The sequence below is a fragment of the Mesoplodon bidens genome, assembly GCF_964165515.1.
Source record: "Mesoplodon bidens genome assembly, chromosome: 19".
NCBI lineage: Eukaryota > Metazoa > Chordata > Mammalia > Artiodactyla > Ziphiidae > Mesoplodon > Mesoplodon bidens.
The window spans coordinates 25,170,142-25,195,199 of record NC_138179.1 but is presented as its reverse complement, the minus strand read 5'-3'; the positions used below and the strand labels follow the sequence as shown (position 1 = coordinate 25,195,199).

Genomic DNA, 25,058 nt, shown 5'->3' with positions numbered 1-25,058 from the left:
CTAGTAGATATCCCACATGCAGCAGGCACCACACCTTACTTCCTAAGCCCTGAACCCTGCATAATTTTAAACACAAAGTTCAAGGTTACAAAGGTTCAACAGAAACTCTCAGCATCAGACTCACCTGTCAGCACTTGGTTAGACAACTTTCAAAAGGCCCTCACATCTTCAGGAACAAAAGTTGCTCAGAGCAAGTTCTTAACACTTTTTTCTGTCCTCAACTGAAGCAACTCTTCATGCTTTGAGAATGGATTTACTTTCTAGAAACAGAAGAAAGCAGGTTGGGATAAAGAGCTCATGTTTCTTCTCTTTATGGGGGTGCCTCGGACATTCCTTACTTTTGTGCCAACTGGGGAAAGCATTTTAAAATACGTAATTTTATTTTGTAGTTACCAGTGTAGTTACTCCAGTTAGGAGTACTGTTAATGGTATTTAAGCTGTCAGAAACAGACATCACTAGTACATGTTAATGACAGTTGACTACTTCTGTTCACACAGGACCTAAGACTGGGCTGCTAACGATTGACTGTGTGGTGCGCCAACTACAGTCCACGTTCACTTCCTTGCTTTTAGCAGAAATATGCCGTGGACGTGTAAATCCAATTCACTTTGTGCTGTTCTAGGAAAAAATCATCTAGGTTCAACAGGGTGAAATGCTATCTTCAGGTGTGAAAAAATCAGGCTTACATGTCCTTTTTAACTGAAAAGCACTATAATTTAGGACGGCCACCCTGACTATACCATTGGGCCACGAAGATGACTGACCTCAAATAACTCACAAACGAGTAAGGAAAGAGACAACTAACGAAACATGATTAAATGCTGCACAGAGATTTTTTTTTTTTAAAGTGATTAGAGCTCAGAGGACAGAATTGGGAAAGGCTTCCCAGAGGGTGTGACATTTAACCCAGGTCTTAAAGAATAAGCAGGTGCTTTCAAAAGACAAGTGAAGGAAAGAATTACAAATGGAAGGGACAAGCTTAGGCACCAAGAAGGCCTAACAGAGCAGAGAAGAGCAGGTTCGGTAAACAGTGAAAGGTTGTGAATGGCACCCAGATTCTGTACAGAAACCTTAATCACTCAAGCCGGAAAACAACTTTCTTCCAGGCTCCCACCCCACCCCTTTCTTCCCCTCATCAGGAGCCGGTCAGCTAATTCCGCCCCAAGCTGTCGCTTAAATCCTCTCCTGTCCATTCCACTACTTCACCTCCCCCAACTTTTGCCTAGAATATTCCAAGTTTCTTAATTGGTCTTAGATCTCCCCACTTCCATTCCAGCGTACATAGTCACTGACATGATTTTTCCAAAGTACAAAACACATCAAACCACTTGCTTGCTTAAAATCTCATCTGGTTCTCCAGCACTTATGAGATAAAGTCCTTCCTTGCTTGGCATGATGTACAATTCCCTGTATGATTATGACTTAAGCGACTTACCTATTTAAGACTGGTACCCTGTAAGACTGAGGAAACAATACCCTTTTGACCTCAAAGAGTTGTCTTCATATTAAATCAGTAAGTGCTATGAAAAACTAGAAGTCCTATCTCACAGTTCTTCAGCAAAATGTGTATACAGAGAGAAATTTCACATGCAGATAGAAATTTGACTCATTACACATTATGATGACTCAGTTTTGACTTTACGCTATGCTATATATGGATTGACAATTTTAAACAGCAGAATGACATTTTACATTTAAGAAATATAAATACACTTTGGCATATCATCAGAAAAAAATTTGTTATTGCGGATATTGAATTATTCACCCATATGATGATTTCAAGGTTTGAGATGACAATTCCTGGATATTCATTTACCTGAAAGATGGAGAAGACTAAACAGTACATCACTTTAGTCTGTAGTAAATCCCCAGAAGATAATGGAAGCTGATGTTTCACAGACTATAGACATTCCTTACACTACATGGTCTCATACCAACTTTCCAGGACACCTGTCTTACAGTGGACCCTCAGAAGGAAGCCATCCATTGCTGATTGGATTTTCCCTCTAACCCGTTAACAAGGTATTTAAGGGAGCCAACAAGGTCAAGACCAACGGTTTTTAGGTTCTTTACCCCTTGCATCTCAAGTAACAAGCACAGATGCTGTGGATGTGACTGGAGCATACAGCTCTGGCTAAGAGCTGGGGACACAAAGCACCACTGCACCTCTAAGACGGGCAGCCAGCATCTGGGCACTTTCAAGACTTCATGCATCCCTAATCTATCCTCCTGCAGCTAAGACAGATGGATGGAATCAAGAAGTGAAAGGGAGGGCTTCCCTGGTGGCGCAGTGGATGAGAATCCGCCTGCCGATGCAGGGGATACGGGTTCGTGCCCCGGTCTGGGAAGATCCCATCATGCTGTGGAGCGGCTGGGCCCGTGAGCCATGGCCGCTGAGCCTGCGCGTCCAGAGCCTGTGCTCTGCAACGGGAGAGGCCACAATAGTGAGAGGCCCGCGTACGGAAAAAGAAAAAAAAGAAAAAAAAAAAGTGAAAGGGCATTTTAATACGAAAGGAGCCACCTCAAGGCCTTTTCCTGCCTCAGTGACTGCCACATTACATCATCACGTTGATGGGGACCTCAAGGTTTCTACATTGAATTCTCAGATGTTGCACTGAAGAATTAGGACCTAGAGTTCTCTGGTTGGTTCTAAGTAACTACCTTCTACACAGCTGCCTTCACAGGGGTCACTAAGCCCCAGTGTGGCCCCAGAACCTCGGGCTTCAAGACAGCAAAGCAGGCCTTGGTAAGGCTTGTGACCCGGCGCTCAGCTCAACACGTTCTTGATGGCCGTGTTTTTTTTTGTTTTTTCTGTTTTTTTTTTTTTTTTTTGCGGTACGCGGGCCTCTCACTGTTGCGGCCTCTCCCGTTGCGGAGCACAGGCTCCAGACGCGCAGGCTCAGCGGCCATGGCCCACGGGCCCAGCCGCTCCGCGGCACGTGGTATCCTCCCGGACCGGGGCATGAACCCGCGTCCCCTGCATCGGCAGGTGGACTCTCAACCACTGCGCCACCAGGGAAGCCCGATGGCCGTGTTTTAATTAATGTAATTTCTTACGATAAGTGTTGGATGTGAATCTCAGCTCTCCCCCCGCCCCCTGTTATCAGAGCCAGAACTTCACTTCTCTGAGCCTTGTTTTTTTTCTAATCTCTAAAAAGGGCCTCTACCACCTGACTCCAGAAGGCTACAGTCAGGATAAGCTGAGGTTAGCAAACATAGGTAGTGTCCACGAAGCACGGAGTACACGGTTCACCTACGACACTCTGTCTTGCGCACAGCTGGTGCTCAGTTGGGATCTGGAAACTCCACAGGGTCTCCGTTTCCCAGCAGATAAGGCTCAGACAGAGGGGCCAGGATGCCTCTGGCCACACCCTTCCTTGGACAATGCTCGATACCTACCACACCTGCTTCTGTAATGGTGTCTCTGCCTCCAAGATCAGGTTAGCAGCAGGCACAGGAAAAGGGAAAGGTGCTGGATTAGTTAGTCTACGTTCAATGAGTCAGGATGTCCTCAATGAGCGACAGGTGGGAGCACAACAGGTCAGCCCTGGGGCTGGAGCTCCAGGGTCTTCTCTGTGGTAGTTCCCAGGCCTCTATGGCTTTTTGCTCATTTCCACTGTCCTCCATCCATAAACCTCCCAGGTCTGACCTCGGCAGGGCTTTGACCCAACAATCTCCCTCCTACCTCCTCCTCTCTCGAGTAGCCGTGAATGAATGCATGAGCTGACACCTGATGCCTGCCCAGCAGCCACAGGACTGGGAGCAGAAAGCAGGGCTGGCAGCCAGATGTCGGGCCGAGGCAGGCCGCGTTCTTACAGGCTGTCTCTCCACCATGACACGGCACCCTCCTCCTTCAGCAGTAATAAATGCTGGGTCAGGCCAGGGCAACCAACAAAGAAACAAATCTGAACTGACTCCACCATCACGCCCGCTCAAACAGAAAGCAAAGATTTTTTCCAAGAAGAATAAGCAGAGAAACAGCAACCAGAAGAAGGGGGGACAAAAAGAAAGAAGCCATACACACTTCCAGAAGAAGAGAATTTTCCCCAATATGAAATGCACAGATAATTTAATGGAATTGACTTGATTTTCCCCTCTCAGGGTCTGACTTCAGAAAATCAAATTACAAAGTCATCATCACATCCTAGATTTATTACAACTGACCTGCAGGCAAAAGGATAGAACTATTACATAAACACTTCGATTCCATGTATATATCTTAAATAGAGGAAGAATTCAAACAAGAATACAGGATAAAATATTCCAAAGCTCCAAGAAGCAGTTATGTTACTGAGCTCCATTTTTACAGACAAATAAGGCAATATCCCTGCACATTAGCTTTTTGATAATTTTTATACATTTTTCTATGGTACAAGAGAAAAATAACCAGAGCTCACAATGTACAGTTCTTATACTATTTTCACAGTTTGTGAACACTATACACCCTTTTGTTTTAATAAAGATACATTGTAATAAACTCCTTGCCCTTAAGTTTATAGTTTATAATAATCTATGATTAATACACTAAAATTGCCTTTTTATGTGGTCATCCACACAACAGAACGGTCAGATTAGCTCCTGGACAGTCAGAATTGCTTCTATCTCCATTGGTATATGGCAAAGTGACCCTATGCTGAGCCAGACAGAAGGCTGACAGCAGAGATGCAGATTCTTCTGGAGTCCCCGGGAATGGTGGAGGATGATGGCTTGGTGTGGTCAGAGGCAGACACTGCAGGGCCTCCTGTAGAGCACTGGGAAGCCTGGGCTTCAGGTGCCATGGGGGAGAAAACAGGAAAACCAGGCAAGTGGACCAAAGCGATAAACCACGGGTGAATTCTGAAATTTACAGGGATGTAACTGTAAACAGCACCATTCTCCCTTTATTGTTGAGAAGTGTTTGTGACCGTCACCTGGGAGGAGACACAGCAACACCTACCACCAGTTGGTTCCGTCGCAGCCCCATCTGCGTCTCAGACCACGGCAGCTTTCTACTCCAGTGTGCGTGAGCCACTCACGGTGCTGCCTGACCGACTGTCACACAAACGCTCGGGGCCAGGGAGGCCAGAGTGAAACCACGGAGATCCGGCCCATGGCTAAGGGAGGAAGGACAGCAGAAGATGGCAGATTTAAATGACCTCTTAGAACTATTCTGGGGTTCTTCGGGGGTTTTTTTGGTTTTTGTGTTTTTGTAGACTCCCAATTCCAAGACATGGTGGTGATCTGCTAGAGATTCTCGCAGGTGATGATCTCACCTAAGAGACTGCCGTTTCCCATCCTCCTCTGGTCGAGCGGTATCTCTAGAAAAGATGCTCCTTCATCACCTACCACATCAGCTGGGCCCCACGCTTCTCAGCCTTTTAAACGGTAGAGCATGTGAGAGATTGGGGGCTAAAAATCCTTGGTAAGGAACATCCTTGGTAATTATAAATGTTTCTGATATAGGAGAAAAAGGCGAAATATTGGATTAAGCAAAAGTCACACAGTGGCAATAGACCACACAGGTGGGTAAAGAGATGCAGAAGCTGAAGACCTGGGCCAGTGATGTCGAACAACTGAGATTTGGTCTTTTGCTGCCTAGAAGAAATCTTTATCTAATCAATCAAGGCACATTGCTACCAGCTACTTCTCCCTGTTAGTGAGTTATGATGGCTAAAGTATCAGGCTTGGGACCAATGGGAAATATATAGCTGCTACAAGTTGTTCCAGATAAGATTCTAGGATTAAAAACATCTGTAAACTTTGCCCTCCATACTTTTTTCTTCTTCCAGTCCAGGTGGTCTGTGGCAGGTGGAACATCCAGTTGGCAGCACACCGAATTCTGAGAATGAAAATTCTTAGGATCAGCACCTTCTCTGACAAGTGGCAGACTCCTGAGTCTCCCCCGTGAAGAGCAGAGGACTGGGGAAGGAGAAAAGAACACGTTCTGTCCTGTCTCAATCTTTTAACGTTCACCTCTCTGAACGCAATGTGGTTTTTGGTAAAGATAAATTCCCTCTGATTTAACATGATATCTCAAACAGGGAAGGAATTTGGCTAAGTACATCCATCCCCAGACATTGACAGTGGCTGTAAAGCAACAGAATGTCACATCAGTAAATCTATTGCACTTGGTGAAGACAGTAAATCCCTCCTCCGTCTCCCAGCTCCAGAAGGCAATGTGTCTCGTTGGCTGTGCCCGCTCTTCTCACTCCAGCCCGAGTCTGTGTTCAGACACAGCGCATCCATCACCGCATCCTTCCAGTATTTGGAAGTCTAACAAAACACCATTCCAGTAGCTGCGTCTCCAGGTTTCGAGTCTAGAAATGAATTTAAGATGTGATCTAATCACGGTCAACAAATTGATCATACTAACTTCCACATTTCATGAATACGTCCATCACGAAAGAGCAGGATGAGGTCTCTCTGACCGGCACTAAACACTGTGTGATCGCTCAGGTATTACAGGGATGCACGTTCTAGGTGACGAGAGTATACAGACATGATGGAAACGAACACCAATCTTATTGCACATGGTGTCTGGGCGAGCAATAAAAACACTGTGGTACGGGATGAAGATTCTTTACGTCTTGCTTCCTCTCAGCCCTTTTGCCTAGAGTCTGACGTAGCAGCGATGTCAGTCGACATACATGGGAGAGCTGGGAGTAGCTGGCATTTGATCCAGGATTTTACAAACATAGCATGCGACCTCGACAGCGCGCTCTTCATACATCAAAATAAAGGGATGTTTCTGCAAGAATATTGAAAAACAGAAAAAGAAAAGAAAAATGATCAATATTCGCATCAGAGCTCACACGGAACTTTTCCCAGTTTCGACACAGCACAGAACTGCAGGCTCCGGCCAGGTCGAGCTGTAAATGACTGTAGCAAGGCAAGCACAGTCTGCACTCCACGCAGACGTGTTAATGGGTGTGAGCCGCTGAGATGCGATGCAGGGTGTCAGGCTCTGGAGGAACCGCCCTGGCTGTGAGGTCTGCAAGCTTATCTGTGTACCAGGACAGTACGTTCCTCAGCACAAAGCATAGCTGGAGCCTCCGCCGCCATCTGAGAGCCAAGAAGAACTGCGTGAATCCCGGTCGCTATTCCTCGTGGGACACAGGCATAAACTCCAACCTCCCGTATCTCCCCACATGTAGCAGAAGGACCTTACAAAAAGGTTTCAGTTTCGACCCTTCTGACCCCCACTCCAAAAGAGGCACAATGGAAACTTCTCCCCTGAGCTTGTGCGCTGTGCTCTCCAAAGCCTATGGCTCTGTATCTGCCTTGCAAACTCACTTTTTCGTCCTCCACCCCCAGTGATATTTTTCTTTCATAGCTTTGCTAAGTACACTGACCAAATACGTTGAGTCAGTGCTGGGGTTGACTGGAGTTCTACCTAACATCCTTGGAGAACCAGAAGCTAGTGTGACAAGTGGGTCTTTTCCTAAAATATTCCCACATTATTACGTCACAGGACTTTCTTCACTGCCAAGACCAAGGCCAGATCCGGTAGACTGCTTAAAAAGTCCGAGTTCCACGGAAGGGTGAGAACTTTCAAAGAAATGAGAATTGGCCATAGGATGTCAGTTTGTGTGAGAGCTTTTAATAAAGGCAGGATAAGCACAGTAAATTCCTATGGCCGTGTTACACACACAGACCACGCGGTGGAAACGGCTCCTCAGAGTGAATGTTCAAACTCCTTCGGGTAGCTTTAATAACATGTAAAGGCCAAAGTTTTCCATGAGAATCTAGCTAGTAAATTAGTAGGAAAACTAGACCTACAAATTTTCTCTTTCCAAATCTCTTTGCTTTAAAACATTCTTTAACAACACTCATTAAGGTCAAGCAGTCTATGACAGAGAGGCCGGCTGCTTGCTTAGTGAACCAGCATGCCGGAGGATTCAGGAGTGAGGAGATATCTCCAGTTCCCAAAGTCTCAGACTCACCAGAAGTTCTTTATACTTTGGCCTTTTGGATTCATCCTTGGTAAGGCTAAAATAACACAAAAATTAACATCGTTAAAATGGACACACAGCTACCCAAGTACTTTTATTTTCACAAACAAAGTATTACAATCAAATAAGTAGGTTTTTTTCCCTTCAGATACAAAGTCACAAAGCAGACAACCTGCCAAACATAAAAAACACACAAAAAATTAGGCAATCTACAATCTAAGGATTTATCCTTAAGATATTCAATGTAGGAGCATTAGTGAAAAATTAGAAACAAGTTAACTGGTGAAAATTGGATAAATCATGGCATAGCTACATGTTAGAATACTATGTAGTTAAATGTATGAATGCATGTATAAGTATAAAATTATAAGTGTATATGTCTGTATGCCTGTGTGTTTCTAAATATATACACATATATACAGAAACTACCCTAAGAGAAACTTGTAATCCAGCGAGTCTGGGAGATAAACTACATATGAATTTTATAAACTTATCCTTAGAACTAAAACATTTTTGCACTCTGTATCTTAATTCTGTGTTCTTTGTTCCAAAAGTTTACAGTAGTATAACTTCACTAAGGACTATACTGATATATTAAAAACCTCTGCCCTCCTGACATTTTCCCCTTGAATTCTACCTTGTCTAATTAATGTTGCCAGAAGTGCTTTCATTTTGTTTGTATTTTCCTGATCTATCTTGGACCGTACCTTAATCACCACTCTCCTCCAACCTCAATTACATTCATTTTTTTAGTATCAGACGTGAATCTGGGCAACAGAGGTCCCCTATATCTAAACTCGGTGCTGTTCTTCACAACTGCACCTTCTGTAGTGGACGCCTCACTGTGCTACACAGATGCTAAGTAAGAAGGACTTACTCCTCCACTGCCGGGAGGTCTGCCAGCAGTCAGCCCTCGGTTGTGGCTTCTAAGGGATGGCATCAGTTGAAGAGAGCCACCCTGGCTTTCTGGCGCCAGCCTGTATCTAATGACTGATCCACAAAGGGGCATAAAAATCCAAGACCCTCTTCCCGAACGAGTCAACCTTGGAGGGCCAGCCCAGCTTCACAGCTTCCTACAGGGCTGGTGGAGGCTTGGGCTGAGGCTGCACTGCAGCCCAACTCCCCTTTCTGCCTAGCCTTGCTTTCCCTCCCTTTGCTGTTTGTTGACCCAAAGATCACTACCTACCACTTAACCAACTTCCTGTACACTTATTACTGTCCCCAAAGCCTGCTTTCCAGGGAACCAACCTGCAACACCCTTTTGCTGGGCTTACTTTTCTTCTTGGTCAAATATATCTTTTCAAAACAACCTATGAATGGTAAACTCTCAGGCTTTCCCTTCCTGGAAAAAAAAAATCTATACTTCCTCCTTATTTTGAATGATAATTGAGTGCCCATGTATAAAACTTCAGGATGAGGTTGACAATTATTTTTCCTCAGCACTCTGGAGCTATGACTCTACTGTTTTCTGGCAACTAGTGCTGCTGATGACGAGTCTGCTGTCAGTCTGATTCATTCATTCTTGCAGGTACTCTAAGTTCTCCTCCGGCCAACTCTTACTTTATCATTGTTCTGCAATTTTGCTTCAGTGAATTTTCGTATAAATTTACCTTTATTTATCCTACATGATACAAACTTTAACTGAAATCTGAGCACCTATCCTAGATCAATTCTCAAATCTTTTCCACTATGATCTCCTTAAATATTGTTTCTCCACTTTCAGATTTGTTTTTCATTTCCATTACATACATCTTAGAATTACTCATTCTCTTCTCACTGATTTTTAACTATTTTCTTTCATACATATTAGTCTACATCATGCTGGGGAAACCCTTCAAGTCCATCTTCCAGTTCCCCAACTCTGTCTTCAAGTGTTTCCAGTCCAGAGTACATCACATCTGTTGTATCTTTGTATCAATAGCTATGTTTTTTCATTTCCAAGCCTTCTAATTAATTAGTTTTCATATCCAACTGTTTCATTTCTGTTTACTTCTTCCTCAGTTTTAATGAAACTTATACCTTTACTTCCTTGGGCATCTTAAATATACTTATTTTAAGTGTATTTTAGACTATTCCATAATCTCATCTCCATTAAAAGCAGCTTTATGTTCTAGTCTGTTGCGTTTCTTTCTTTTTATTTTAAATTAATTTTTATTGGAGTATAGTTGCTTTATAATGTTGTGTTAGTTTCTACTGTACAGCAAAGTGAATCAGCTATATGTATATATTTATCCCCTCTTTTTTGGATTTCCTTCCCATTTAGGCCACCACAGAGCACTGGGTAGAGTTCCTTGAGCTATATGGTAGGTTTTCATTTGTTGCTTTTCTTAGCATTAGACTTCATGCTTCATTTTTTCATTATTACCCTCTCTTCCCATGACAGTTAAATACTGCATATCTGCTACAAACCATTATACTATGCAAGGTTTTCTGGCTCTCCTGAACAAATTTTTGTCCCTTGGGGGTGACAGCACTCCATTAAGAAGGCACATTCTAAACAGTTTTCAACACGAAGTAATGATTGGATAGACATGCATCATAAAAAAATACAGCTGTGACAGAAAGAAGGAAAATGGCTTGGAACAAGGTGGTATTGGATTAGGAGGAAACCAAATAGGAATCCGAATGATCCAGGCCAGATAACAGAAAATGCTCAGGGATAGTAGAAGGGAGAATGGACAAATGTGGAGAGCTGATATGAGCATATCACAAAAACAGATAATACTTCAACTGTAAGACCTTAATGATCTGGAATGAGATGGAACTACATACCTACTCAGGGAAAACAACGTGAGATTCAAGTCTATAACCATTATTTATGGGAGAGAATTTGCACCACGGGACACAGAAATAAAAAGTAAATATAAATATAAAAATATATATACATATATATATATATATAAAACAAGACCAATAGAGAGATCAGGAATTAAGAAGAAAGCAATCCTGGTGGAGTGTTCCCAGGTGATTATTTTAGATATTATGCTCATGACTCACACAGATTCTTTTAACCAAGTATTTCATTAAAGTGGAATATATAAAATGATCACATTTTGCAATTATATACTGTATATATGTGTGCAAACTGGTAAAAGTAGATTGTTTTTTAAAAGGAAAAAGCAGCCAATTTGAGTCATCCTTATGGCCCTCTTCTATCTAAAAATCTTGAGGTATTCTTCTCCCCTCTGAAAACCAACACAAAAGTAGAATTTGGTTAGAGAAGATGAAAGGGACTTGAAAACTGGAGTCAAACAAATGTTTTCTACATATTCAAAAAGAGGGCAATGCTAGACCGTGAAACATTAAGTCTTAGTCTTATAGGACCTAAAAGAGTAGAGAGAAAACAGCATTCCTGGAAAGAAAAAATTAAGAAAAAGAAAAGCATTTTCAAGAATGAAAAGAAGAATATACAAAATGCTCTGGCTTTTTGCTCATAAATATATCTTACTTTTAAATCATGTTGGATAAACAGAATAATTATCAAAAATATTCAAATGATAACAAAACAGGTTTTATTTAAAATTTAGATAACAAGGCACGACTGTCCTGTTGCCATATCAGTGTATATTTATTCTTACATGCTACAAACACATACACACCTGTAAAAAGGGGAGTGAACAATATCAGGCGTGGGGTTCCTAGAATAAGGAATCTTATTGGAATAAGGTTCCTTGGGATAAGGTCTCTGTGAGCCAGTATATGGTTCTACCGACTGAGCTTTGGGCCTGACACTACTACATACACCCAGCTGGGTTATGTGTCAGGTCAGAGCAGAGAGCCACCCCTGAAAGTCTGATCTGGCAGGATCTTAACTTAGTAAAAGCTTCCAAGTGATTCTGGTACAATTTCATTGTTAGAACCACATCAGAATAAGATGATCAATCTCACCTAGGCTGTATTTCTTGTACAAGGTACTAGAAATCTGGAGGCAGCAGCTTCTCCACCACCCACATCTGTTTTTCATCAGTACCTGAGTAGCAGAATAAGAGAGTGATGCCTCTCCAGGCTAGCTGGAGCCTTCCATGTAGCCATAGCGATCCAGAGTCCCAGCTGAGAAGACAGAGCGATATGAAGAAGGCTCCCCTTCCCCAGTATAAAGTACCAATGTTGCTAAGATTAAGTAATTACCTCACTATCCTCTCACCGTATATCTCTGAGCATTCATAAATCAAATACTCACCACAAGTTGACAAAGTTGATGAAACTTGGGGAAAATTCCCTTTCCTCAGAATTACTCAACTGTGGTGGGTCTCCTTTCACAACTTGTGTTAGTTGATCAAACACACTATTCCACTTTGGATAAGGAAATCGGCCTGTGGCCAATTCGTACTAAAGAGAACACAGAGGAAAAAGCAAAATACACTGGGCATTACTTATTAATCCAGTACTTATTACTCCTCACTGGAAAGGCCACATTGTAAATCTAAACTCCAAGCAAAACTCTTGAAAAAGCCTTGACTCAAATCAAGATCAGGCTGAGGTGCAATCTTCAGAATTATTATGGCTAAGTGGAAGGGATACTTAGAAATCAAGATAGTACGTCCATATCTGCCACAGGTCAAACATATTTGTGAACTGTATTCTCATCTTTCTCCCACTCTGTTCTGAGGACAATGGAAACCTAGAAATTGTGCTTTTTCCAAGAACTAGGTTTAAATCTGCAGCATGGCCTAAATGAACCCCATTTTACATGCACTGACAGGCGACCCCAAACTTATCAGAGATGATGGCACATGACAGACAGAGCACTATCTGAGAAGACCGTTTTGGAGCTTCTTCCACTGAGATTTGATTTTGTCAGTTTAGTCAAGTATTAAAGTACCAGTTTGCACAATGAAAGGAAGGTGAGCAAGCAATCATAAAGCCGTCCTCCAACAGGAAGCTGGTACGGGAGGGCCTTCTTCCCCAGAGGAGGCCTCCTCCAGCTCAGCACCATCTCCACTTGTACATGCGCCTGTGGGAAAGCAGGCAGGTGGGCACGCACACACACGCGCAAATCCACTCTTTTGGCTGAGGTTTCTTTTTGATAAAAATACAAACGCTTGGGAAGAAGTAAACCTCCTTGATTACTCACAGCAATGGGAATTGCTTCATTAGATTCATTCTTGAGAACAGGTTTTAATAAGAGAAGGAAACAGTAGGATACAACATCATAAGGTGAAAGACTTAGGATCTTAGAAGTTAATTTCACACATCTCATAATTTTTTAAAAATTATATGAAAATAATGTCTCTATGAAAAATTAAAAAGCAATTATAAGTACTGAACGTCTTGCTTTTAAACAAAGTTTAGCCAGAGGTACTAAAGGAAATTGCTAAAAAAATTCCTATGTTAAAACCTTTCACAGAACAAAATTTTGTTTTTACAATGAAGTAAAAACTTGCTTTTTAAGCATAACTGGCTTGGACATAGATAGGTATTTCTGAATCGTGACTATCCCTTATATGCAAACAGTTGTCTCAGTTGGTAGCTATAAGTCTTGCTCCAGTCACCAGACCTAAAAGACTCCCAAGTTCTGTGCTCTCTCCTGACTAACTGGGAAGGAATCCCCTTTGGTTAGTGGCTTCACATTGAGAAAAGACTCCACGAGGTATCTCCCATGTCTGCTCACAAGGGAAACCAGATGGAGTCTTGTGCAGAGCTGAGCTGCCAGCCTTCATGTCTCTAGACGGAGAATTCATTAGGTGTGGCACAGTGACTCACCAAGGACAGCTCACAAGGGTGTGTGATCCTCAGGAAGAGGATCTGAGTACCATATAATGCCAATAAACAAATGGAGATTATTTAATAAGCTACAGGAATAGTTCACTGCTCTGAACCTGGTGTCTCGGGGCTCTGGGGTCTTACTGAAGATGGGAGGAAAAGTTTTGGGTTGCCTACCAAACAGGACACAGCCCCACCTATACTGATGGAAAATTCACATCCAATGTGGAAGAAGCTGCTCTGTCTGAGATCAGAAAAATGCCATTCAGCCCTGGTAAAACAGCAAGCACAAGAAAATAAATCTAAAACTTCAAAACAAATTTTGGTGGTAAGGAAATCAGCAAATAAATCTATTTTTAAAATAGAACCAAAATTTCAATACAGTCCACAGGTGAGACAGTTTATTTCATCGTGCTTGTTAGTTACAAACTAAGTAGTCTTCTTACTATTCTCGCTCAGTGTTGTTCTAAGGCAGAACTTTCACTGAGAATTGTCACCTCGATGGTTCTTGTCCTTCAACAATGGAATTACTTTCAGCATGTGTGACTTTTCTATTCGGTGAATAAAAGATTCCAAGTAGTATATAACTACCTTCATACATATAAGTATGTGCACCTAATACACACACTGTCCACAGTATTACTGGACATACGACTCCTGCTTAAGATGGGGACGCAGCTGCACTGCTGCACTGACCGCAGGTGAGCTGGCCTCCCTGTTCCTGCTCTGAGCGCAGTTCTGACTCCTAGTATCTGTGGCCAAGAGATCCAGGGTCACTACATTAAAGAGTCCTAGGCGCTTCACAAAACCACAAGGGGAATAATCAACTCTAGCTTGAGTTTTAAGATAAAAACTTGTTTTTCTACACTTGGCGGGCAGGGAGAAATAGGTATATAAAATCAAAGACTAGAAGAGACCAGATATGTTATGAGTGGTGAAAGACTGGTTATGGTTAAATTTTCTTTTATCTCTAAATGTCTTATAACACGACAACGACAAGGTTGAGTGAACACGAACATACCAATGTGATCCCCAAACTCCAGACATCAGAGCGGACGTCATATCCTTGTCGTGACGCACTTGGGTCTATTCTTTCAGGCTAAAACACAAAGAGAAATCACAGTCATTCATTACACACACCCTCCAGGAGCAAGTAATGGAAGCAGGAGCTGGGTAGGCAGCCAGAATGCCAGCACACTACTAGAGGAATCCATGTCTAGGGACAGACTGGGAGTAACAGGAAGCCAATATTATACTGAAAATGAACAGCAAGGAAAGACCCAACTCAACGGCTTCCTCCATAAAGGGAATACAAGCCTAATTTTTCCCCCTAAGGACGCACAAGAGTTTACAAAACTGAAGCTGATAACAGACAGAGGGAGAAAAGGGGAGGAAAAAGGAAGAACATAAAGAATTACAGGGCCAGATTAGTAGCAAGTAATGGTAAAAAGAAGAAAAAAAAAAGACTAAGTTTTAGGATCTTATCACTTTTTGCTTCAGTGAATAAGGACATACCACAGTATATTTGAGACACAAAAGCAAGTATGAGCTAAATTTATTATAATTGCTCCACTCACTCTTTATCATAAAGCTAAATATCTATACCTTTAAAGATACAGGGACTTACGGGACTTCCCTGGTGGTGCAGTAGTTAAGAATCCATCTGCCAATGCAAGGCAAATGGGTTTGAGCCCTGGTCTGGGAAGATCCCACATGCCATGGAGCAACTAAGCCCGTGCGCCACAACTAGTGAGCCTGCGCTCTAGAGCCTACGAGCCACAACTACTGAGCCCACGTGCCACAACTACTGAAGCCCACGCGTCTAGAGCCTGTGCTCCACAACAAGAGAAGCCACCGCAGTGAGAAGCCCGTGCACTGCAACGAGGAGTAGCCCCCGCTCGCCGCAACTAGAGAACGCCTGCGCGCAGCAACGAAGACCCAACGCAGACAAAAATAAGTAAATAAATTTTAAAAAAAGATATAGATTTATATCTATATCTTTAAAGATATTTGTCAATTAGTCTAATTGTTAACCAAATTAAGGCATTGCCAGTATCATAATATATTATTCTATCATAAAACCAGCAAAAATCATTTTTAGTAATTTCTATGAAAGGAGCATTTTTACATTTCCTTGAAATAAGGGACCATTATTTACATAGTGTGCCAGAGATGGAAAAGAAAAGAGAGAGAGGGTATCAGTAGCACAGAGCTGACAATGGATCCTTAGCTAAGACTGACAGTAACTGCTGTTGAAAGAAATGTCCAGAGACGCATAATGGTCACTGTGTTATGTTCTCTGCATGTCAGCAACAATTAGTTTGGAGACCTATGCATTTTGTTTTGAATATGAGTACTGTGTTGCATAAATATTCATTGGAAGCTCTTCACTTTTACTTTTAGATATAAATATATTTATTTACCTGATAAGATACACATTACATAAAAATCCCAGATAGTCAACCACGAGAGAAAATACTCCATCCAACAACAGCAGAATACACATTCTTCTCCAGCTCACATGGAACATTCACTAATATAAACCATAATCTGGGCCATAAAACACACTTTATGTTTAAAAACTGAAATCATGCAAGGCATGTTCTTAGATCACAAAGTAATTATATTAGAAATCAATAACAGAAAGATATCTAAAAAATCCCCAAATATTTGGAGACTAAACAACACACTTCTAAATAACACATGGATCACAAATGTATGGATACCAAGGGGGAAAGGGGTGGGGTGGGAGGAATTGGGAGACTGGGATCGACATATATACATTATTGATACTATGTATAAAATAGACAACTGATGGGAACATACTATATAGCACAGGGAACTCTACCTAATGCACTGTGGTAACCTAAATGGGAGGGAAGTCCAAAAGGGAGGGTATATCTGTATGTGTATGGCTGATTCATTTTGTTGTGCAGTGCAGGCTAACACAACATTGTAAAGCAACCATACTCCAAGAAAAAATTAAAAACAGAACACACTTCTAAATAACACATGGATCACAGAAGAAGTCTCAAGAAAAAATTTAAAAATATTCTGAACTAAATATTATTAAAATGAAGTTACAAAATGAAGTAATCAATGAAATTATTTATTGAAATAATTTCAGTAAATTATTTCACAGTACTCATGTTCAATTTCAATGAAAGTGAAATCACCAAAATGAAATTACCCAAAGTTTGTGGGATGCAGTGAAAGTACTACTCAGAGGGAGACTTATGGCAGTAATTGCATATATTAGAAGAGAAGACAGATTGCAAATCAACAGCCTAACTTGACAGCTTTAAGGAAACTGAAAAGAAGAACAAATTAGACTCAAAGCAAGGAGAAGGAAGGGAGTAATAAAATGTAAAGCAGAAGTAAAACAGCGAACAAAAATCAATACAAAATGTCAAAAGTAGAAGTTGATTCTTTGGAAAGATTAGCAAAATTGGCAAACTTCTAGCTACACTGATGAAGAGAAAGAGAGGGAAGACTCAAATTATTAAAGTCAGAATGAAAGAGGGGATATTACTATTGATCTTACAGAAACAGATGAAATAGACATCCTTTGAAAATGAAAAATAATGTAGAAATCTGAATAACTGCAAAACTTTTTAAATTTTTAAATGAATCTGTTATTAAAGACCTTTCCACAAAGTCCAGACCCAGGTAAGTTTACTGGGGAACTCTTTCAAACATGCAAGGGAGAAATAACACCAGTCTTACTCAAATTATTCTCAAAACACAAAAAAGGAGGGTATTCCTCTCAACCCATTTTATGAAGCCAGCATAGCCATTTATGAAAACCTGACCAAAACAAGACAATTAATATCCCTCATAAATACAGACACAAAAATTATTAAAATATAAGCAAATCTAATCTAGCAACATATGAAGTGGTAATATATCATAATCAAGTGGGGTTTATCACAAGAATATAATATGGGCTTAATACTTGAAAATCAACGTAATGTACCATATTTATAGAATGATTTTAAAAATCATATGATCATCTCAACAGATGTAGGATTAGAATCTGATAAAATTCAACAACTGTTAGCATACTGAGAAGGAAACCTCTTATTTCATAAAATGTATGTAAAATAACCTACAGCTAACATCATATTTAGTGGTGAAATACAGAATACGTCCTTCCTAATTAATACTGGGAACAAGGCACTGCTTCTATTCAGCATTATATTGGAGGTCCCAGCCAGTACAAAAAGGCAAGGGGGGAAAAGCATGGCTTTTACTCACAAACATTTGGATTTCTATCTACAACTGTTTAGTTAGAAAATCCCTACTAAAATTAATGGTGAAACCAGCAAGATCATAGGACACAAGGTCAAAATATGCAAACCAGCTCTATTTCTCTATAATAATAGCAAAATATTGGGAAAAAGTTAAAAATCCCATTTACAATATTAGCATCAAAAAACATGAATTCCTCAGGAATAAATTCAAAAGGTGGTCAAGAGATCCACACTGAAAACTATAAAACATCACTGAGAGACAGCAAGAAGATCTAAATCAATGGAGAAACATAACAGGTACTAAAAGACTCAGCAACGTCAAGATACTCACAGTGGAATGGACAAATAAATTGTGGTCTACTGATACAATGCACAACTTCTCCACAATAAAATGACTGAACGACTAATACACATAACAGGTACTAAAAAACTCAGCAATGACAAGATACTCACAGCAGAATGGATAAATTGTGGTCTACTGATACAATAACAACTTCTCTGCAATAAAAAGGCTGAACAACAAATACACACGGACAGCATCGATACATCTTCAAAAGAAAGCACACACAAACAAGCACAGACTGTAGGATGGCATTTCTAAAGAACTCGAGGAAAAGCAAAGCTAACCGACAGTGACAGAAAATAGAACCAATGATCCTATAAAATATGAGACGTATTTTATATCTTGACTGATGTGGTGATTACATGACTAACTACATTTGTCAAAATTCAAATTGTATGCTTAAAATGGGCACCTATTATTTGTGGTTACAGCGCTAATGTCATTCTAAAACTGCTGTATGTTTATGTCACAAACAGCTGTAATGTCTAGCATGTGTGTGTTAGAAAAACTTATCCAACAACGGGAAATAAATCCAAAAAAGGATTCCATTTCCTTTCAGTGTCACAGTGGAGCACCAGCAAGCCTGCCCAAGTACTGTGTAAGTGTACTTGTTTCATTAGGGCCCAGACACTTAAGTTACACAATAACCTGCAGATTTTTGTCAGGTAGGGATGCAAATGATTTCTGTCCAACAACCCCAAAAGTTATTATTTTATTAACCTGGAGATAATTAGCAAATTTATATATATATATATATATATATATATATATATATTTTTTTTTTTTTTTGCGGTATGCGGGCCTCTCACTGTTGTGGCCTCTCCCGTTGCGGAGCACAGGCTCCGGATGCGCAGGCCCAGCGGCCATGGCTCACGGGCCCAGCCGCTCCGCGGCATATGGGATCCTCCCAGACCGGGGCACGAACCCGTATCCCCTGCATCGGCAGGCGGACTCTCAACCACTGCGCCACCAGGGAGGCCCCGCAAATTTATATTTTGATTAGCCATCTTGTTGCAATATTCCTTCTTTAGTGACTATAAATACAAAATTATGCAAATATTCTTTGAGCCAGTTTCACTAACCTGTCTGTCCAGTTTTCTCATTAATGAGTTAAATATATTTTTGACACATGTTCGTTCTTTATTTGTACATGTAGTACTTCTAATATTTTGAAAAGTATTCTTTGAGAGGAGTAGAGATTTAAGATCCATGAAACTAATTAAAGACCCTGTATCTTAAATCTAAGTCAGAAGTACGGATTTGAAAAACAAAAAGCTTTTTAAAATTAACTACAAGAGGAAAATATCAACTTAAAGAATAGGGTCTATAATGTTAACAAAAACAGCAAAAACATAGTAGATAAAACAATTTTATATCCAAAACATATAATTTATAATAAATACACAACTCAAGTTACTTTGTATTAAAGTATATAAAATAAAAACCAAGGAAGGAATAAGGAGAAATTGACAATCTCAATGTTTTCAAATTTTGAACTCCTCTATTTTTTTAGATTAAAGTGGCAAAAAAGTGCTAAACAGGGACCTCCCTGGTGGTGCAGTGGTTGAGAATCCGCCTGCCAATGCAGGGGACATGGGTTCGAGCCCTGGTCCAGGAAGATCCTACACGCTGCAGAGCAGGTAAGCCAGTGCGTCACAACTACTGGGTCCACGCTCTAGAGCCCACAAGCCACAACTATCGAGCCCATGTGCTGCAACTACTGAAGCCCACACGCCTGGAACCCGTGCTCTCCAACAAGAGAAGCCACAGCAATGAGAGGCCCACGCACTACAACGAAGAGTAGAGCCACTCACTGCAGCTAGAGAAAGCCCGCGCACAGCAATGAAGACCCAACACAGTCCCTTACCAAAAATATTGAAAAATAAACAGTTAAAAAAAAAAGTGCTGAATATAATTATAATACAGAACAGACCTTTTCCAATATTTCATTTTTTAATTGACCATTTATCATGCTAAAAGAAGAATTTTAATATGTCCCGAAAGGCAGAAACCGACTAAAATGCTTTGAAAGCAAGTAATAAGTAAAAAGATTAACATGAATCACTTTGTACTGGTTAGCTATTTGTGTAGCAAAGCACCGCAAAACTTAACAGCTGACACCAACAGACATTTATTATTTCAGGTTTCTGTGAGTCAGGCTTCAGGGAGCATTTTTGTTGGTGGTTATGACTCAGGGTCTCTCATGAGACTTCAACTGAGATGTCAGCCAGGACTGTCAGCCTCCCTGGGGCAGGAGGTCTCGTCACCAAGCTCACTCACACAGTACTGCAGGAAGCCTCTGTTCCTCACCACATGAGTCTCTCTGTAAAGCTGCCTGAGTGTCTGCACAACATGGCAGCTGGCCTCCCCCAGAGTGAGCAATCCAAGAAAGAAAACAAGAAAGAAGCCACATGCCTCTTTATGACCTACTCTCAGAGGGATGCACTGTCATTTCTGCCACATGCTATTCATGAGAAGTGAGTGACGAAGTTCAGTCCACACTCAGGGCTGTACTTAGCCACCGCCTTTTGAAGGGAGGTGTATTAAAGAGATTGGACAGATTTTAAAACTACCACATACTTGGTACTTAAAACACTGCAGTAAACAGCTCTTACACCCAACATTTAAAACAACTAAGAAAAGAAAAGTATGTATATGTATACACATGCACACTCACACCCACCCACGCATATGTGTGATGCTAAGGAAACAGTAAAATTTCACAGTTTTCAAAGAATTATGGGGACTTCCCTGGCGGTCCAGTGGTTAAGACTTCACCTTCCAATGCAGGGGGTGGTGGTGCGGGTTCGATCCCTGGTCAGGGAGCTAAGATCCCACATGCCTCACGGTCAAACACCCAGAACATAAAACAGAAGCAATATTGTAATAAATTGAATAAAGACTTTAAAAATGGTCCACATAAAAAAAAATCTTAGGAAAAAAAAAGAATTATGTATCTTTCCCCAAAGACTCCTGGCCAAGATGGATTTCAACCTCAAAGAACAGAAAACTATACTATCACAACTGTTCTGAGCTCTGGGGAAAATTTTCTGAGCTCAAGGAGGCCAAAGTTATATTTTTGATCACTAGGTGATCAATACTTTTTTACTGTATGAATAAAATAAAGATGAAAATTTTCCCAATTTGATTTTTAAAACTTGCATAACCCATCTAAAACCTTTACAAGGTACACTATAAACCAATCTCAAACATTTTTATGTAGCAATCATAAATATTAACATAGCACATGTAAAAATATATTAAACATATAAACTATGAACCATGTAGGGATTATTTCTGGAATGCCAGAATGGTTCAACCACAGGAAGTATATGTTACTATGATGTGTCATATCAACAGCTGCACAGAAACATTTTATCAGACACTGAATGATGCCAAAAAGGCATTTAATAAAATTTAATAGCCATTTCTGATTCATTCTTATTCTCTCTCTCACACACACATTCTCACACACAGATATATACACATACACTTAGTAAACCAGGAAAAGACATTTGTTTTCAAGTCAAGCAACATAAGAATCCTACCATCAATACTGTCATTCAACACTGATACAGTTCTAGGCAAAGCAACAAAAATAAACATGAGAAAAGTAACAAAATATATATAATATGATTATAGGTAGGTAGGTAGGTAGGTAGATAGATATGAGAAAGACCAATAAATACGAGGAATGCCAAGGCAAAAATTACCTGCAGAATGGTACCTTGAGTGCCATCTGAAACCTATTCAAAAAAGAGGTAGGGGCTTCCCTGGTGGTGCAGTGGTTGAGAATCTGCCTGCCAATGCAGTGGACATGGGTTCGAGCCCTGGTTCTGGGAAGATTCCACATGCCGAGGAGCAACTGAGCCCGTGCGCCACAACTACTGAGCCTGCGAGCCACAACTACTGAAGCCCATGTGCCACAACTACTGAGCCTGTGCTCTAGAGCCCATGAGCCACAACTACTGAAGCCTGTGCGCCTAGAGCCCATGCTCTGCAACAAGAGAAGCCACTGTAATGATAAGCCTGTGCACCGCAACGAAGAGCAGCCCCCACTCGCTGCAACTAGAGAAAGCCCATGAGCAGCAACGAAGACCCAACACAGCCAAAAATAAATAAATTAAAAAAAAAAAAGAGGTAGATCAGTATTTTGGCTGGTTACAAAATAAACATATCAGTATAAGTAGCTTTCCTGTGCATCAGCAGGTATTAAGCGTCTCAACCTGATGCTCCAGGTTGAGAAATAACTAATGCCTCTACCTTGCACGTGTCAGTGAGTTTCTCTTACCTCTGAACATGCTATTAGACATACTGAGTTCTATGAGGAATTCGGCTTCCCGTTCTTCTCTAACCAGAAACAGCACCACTTACACTATCAATATGTCTACTACAATTGTAAACATACAATCAATTGTAACATTGATTGTAAACATACAATCAATATGTCTACTACTTGACTGTAGTACCTCCTCCAGTCAAGACAGCATATGGGGGTCTAGAGATACAGAGAGGCCTTCTGAGAACTAACTAGAATATAATGAAAAAATAGTAATCAGAAAAGACCATAAATGCTCAGTGCCAGGCAAGAGGAATACAGTAAGACAATGAAACAGGAGTTCACTGGGATGATTTCGCCAAGTTTCACAGAAGAGCTAGAACTGAGTTTGGTCTTCGTGGAAGAGGAGAATATTCTAGTATGGTGAAACTGCACGACCAAAGCAGATTCCTTAGTAGTACAGCACCAAAGGGCACAGGATCTCTGTGCAATGACTGTCAAGCAAGAAGGTTTGGCCTTTGCACTTACTGCCATGTATGGCCTGCACCCAGCATCTCTTGTCTTGGCAATGGAGTCCACAAGCTGTCCACTGATGCCGAAGTCGCAGAGTTTAATATTTCCACTTCTATCCAGAAGAATATTGGAAGGTTTGATATCTGCAAGACACAGATGTCACTCAACGTTCAAGTAATCAAACGAGCTATATTCTGAAGTATTTCAAGGAAAAATACTGAAAAACCTTACAAAACATAAGTGATCAAGTCCTTAAAATTCAGAAGATGAAAAAAGTTTTCTGAATGCTAAAAACTCATTATCAAAAAACTCCTCATATTAAATTTAGGCATTCTATAAAGTTTTCTTCGTTTTCATCAAGAGACATACTCATTTACTTGTTTCAAATTCATTACTCAACAGTCAAAACATGTAGGATGAATTTAATCTGTAAGAGTATACTAAGCTACTTTACAAACGTGTCAAAGATTATACAACTAAATGCAAAGTATACAAATGATAAACTCACAATTTAGTTAAAGGAGAGCTTTATCTAACTTCGGAAAGTATCCAATCCAGTACATCTAAAAGACCACAAGCTTCGGGATCAGACAAGCAAAGGTTCAAGACCTGGGCCTGATGTTCACAATGTGACCTGGGGCAAGTTCCTGAACTTTCACTTAGCAACCACAATTCCCTCATCTACAAAATGTAAGTAATAATTCCCAACTTATAGGATTGTGGAAATGAAAACACCTATTACAGAAACTGAACATTGTTAGTGCTCAGTAAATGCATCCACTTAATAATTATTTCTCCTTGAGAGATTTTTCTGATCTTAGATGGCTTCATCAAGTCTCTCCCAACCAACCTTCTCTAAGAGTCATCCTGGAGAAACCAGATTCATTTTTACCATTCTCAGAGTGTGTGTGCTTTCCCGCACACCTGAGAAAGCTGAATCCTTTCCATTCAGTTCTCCAGGTTTTATACAGTCTCGTCACCTTGGCCCCTAGGTTATCACCTCCTCCTCACTCACCATCAACTAACTCACTGCCAGTGTGTGCAAATCAGCTAGCTGGACAATTCTCCCCGCCTTGCTCACTAATTCTCTGTCCCTATCTCAATCCTTCGAGGCATTTCATTGTCCCTGTCATGGCTCCATGAATAAAAAGGACAGAAATAAATACAGGATACAAAAATATCTGCCTGTAACTCAGAAGGGGACCTACAAAAAAATCCAGAAAAGAACGCTTACCGTCACTGACACGGCTGACTGCTTATCAAACACCCACCCCTAACCATGCCACCATCCTTTCTAATGGAACTTTCATTTTACTGAGATCCATCCTCCTCTGTGTACATCTATCCGCACCTCCAAACACGGGGTCCTGATTGGTCTAAGCTTATCAGGGTAGCCTCGTGCTCCTTGCCAGGGACTAGTTTAGGTAAGGGCATAAAGGAGACAAGAGAAAATGTGAGAGACAAGTAAGGAAGAGCTCCCTGCTGCTAAGACAGCCGCACAGAAGAGACAGCTTCTTCTTCAAGAGGCTGTTATGCTAGGCGTGACACAGGACCTGCTTTAGCTGTTACTACCCTGAGGATGGAGCCAACATGTTAAGGAGAGCAGAGCCAGAAGAAGGGAGCCTGAGCCCTAATCACATCGTGTTGGAGCCACCCTATCTTTGGACTTACTACGACAGATAATGAGTTCCCCTGAAGTTTAAGCCAGTTAACAGGATTTTCTCTTACTTGTAATCAAAAGCACTCTAATTACAGCAAAAAAAAAAAAAGCTAACTGATCCTAGCTGGTAAAAAAGACTGCTATAAATTCATCATTTTACTTAGTCACAGGAAAAGCAAAGTTATTTTTGAGGCCTTTCCCTTTTATTTAACCTTGGGCAATGTCTTAGTGCTTTACTGTGATTGGTGAGAATCCCTAAGGTAATTGTCAGATGCTCTAAGGTAATACTCCCATAATTACCAAATATAGCCAAAAAAAAAGGGCGGGAAAAAATCCAAAACAAGAACAATATGAAGTACAAGAGGAACAAAATAA

At 40.8% G+C, this 25,058-nt stretch overlaps 1 protein-coding gene across 4 annotated transcripts in view; it reads right to left on the bottom strand.

Moving 5' to 3' along the window:
- Positions 1–4,135: 4,135 nt before the first annotated feature.
- MAP2K4 (mitogen-activated protein kinase kinase 4) overlaps positions 4,136–25,058 on the bottom strand; it is a 107,048-nt gene continuing 86,125 nt past the window's right edge. For 3 of the 4 annotated variants that reach the window (XM_081219866.1, XM_081219867.1, XM_081219868.1), the window contains 5 exons: positions 23,039–23,166; positions 14,657–14,734; positions 12,113–12,261; positions 7,924–7,969; positions 4,136–6,728 (listed from right to left, as the gene is read on the bottom strand). In XM_081219866.1, coding sequence (XP_081075992.1) covers positions 6,615–6,728; positions 7,924–7,969; positions 12,113–12,261; positions 14,657–14,734; positions 23,039–23,166 — 515 coding nt within the window. In that variant the 3' untranslated portion in view covers positions 4,136–6,614. Of the gene's footprint in view, positions 6,729–7,923; positions 7,970–11,820; positions 11,903–12,112; positions 12,262–14,656; positions 14,735–23,038; positions 23,167–25,058 lie in introns of those variants that run through there. The other variant, XR_014014028.1, reaches the window with a different exon arrangement.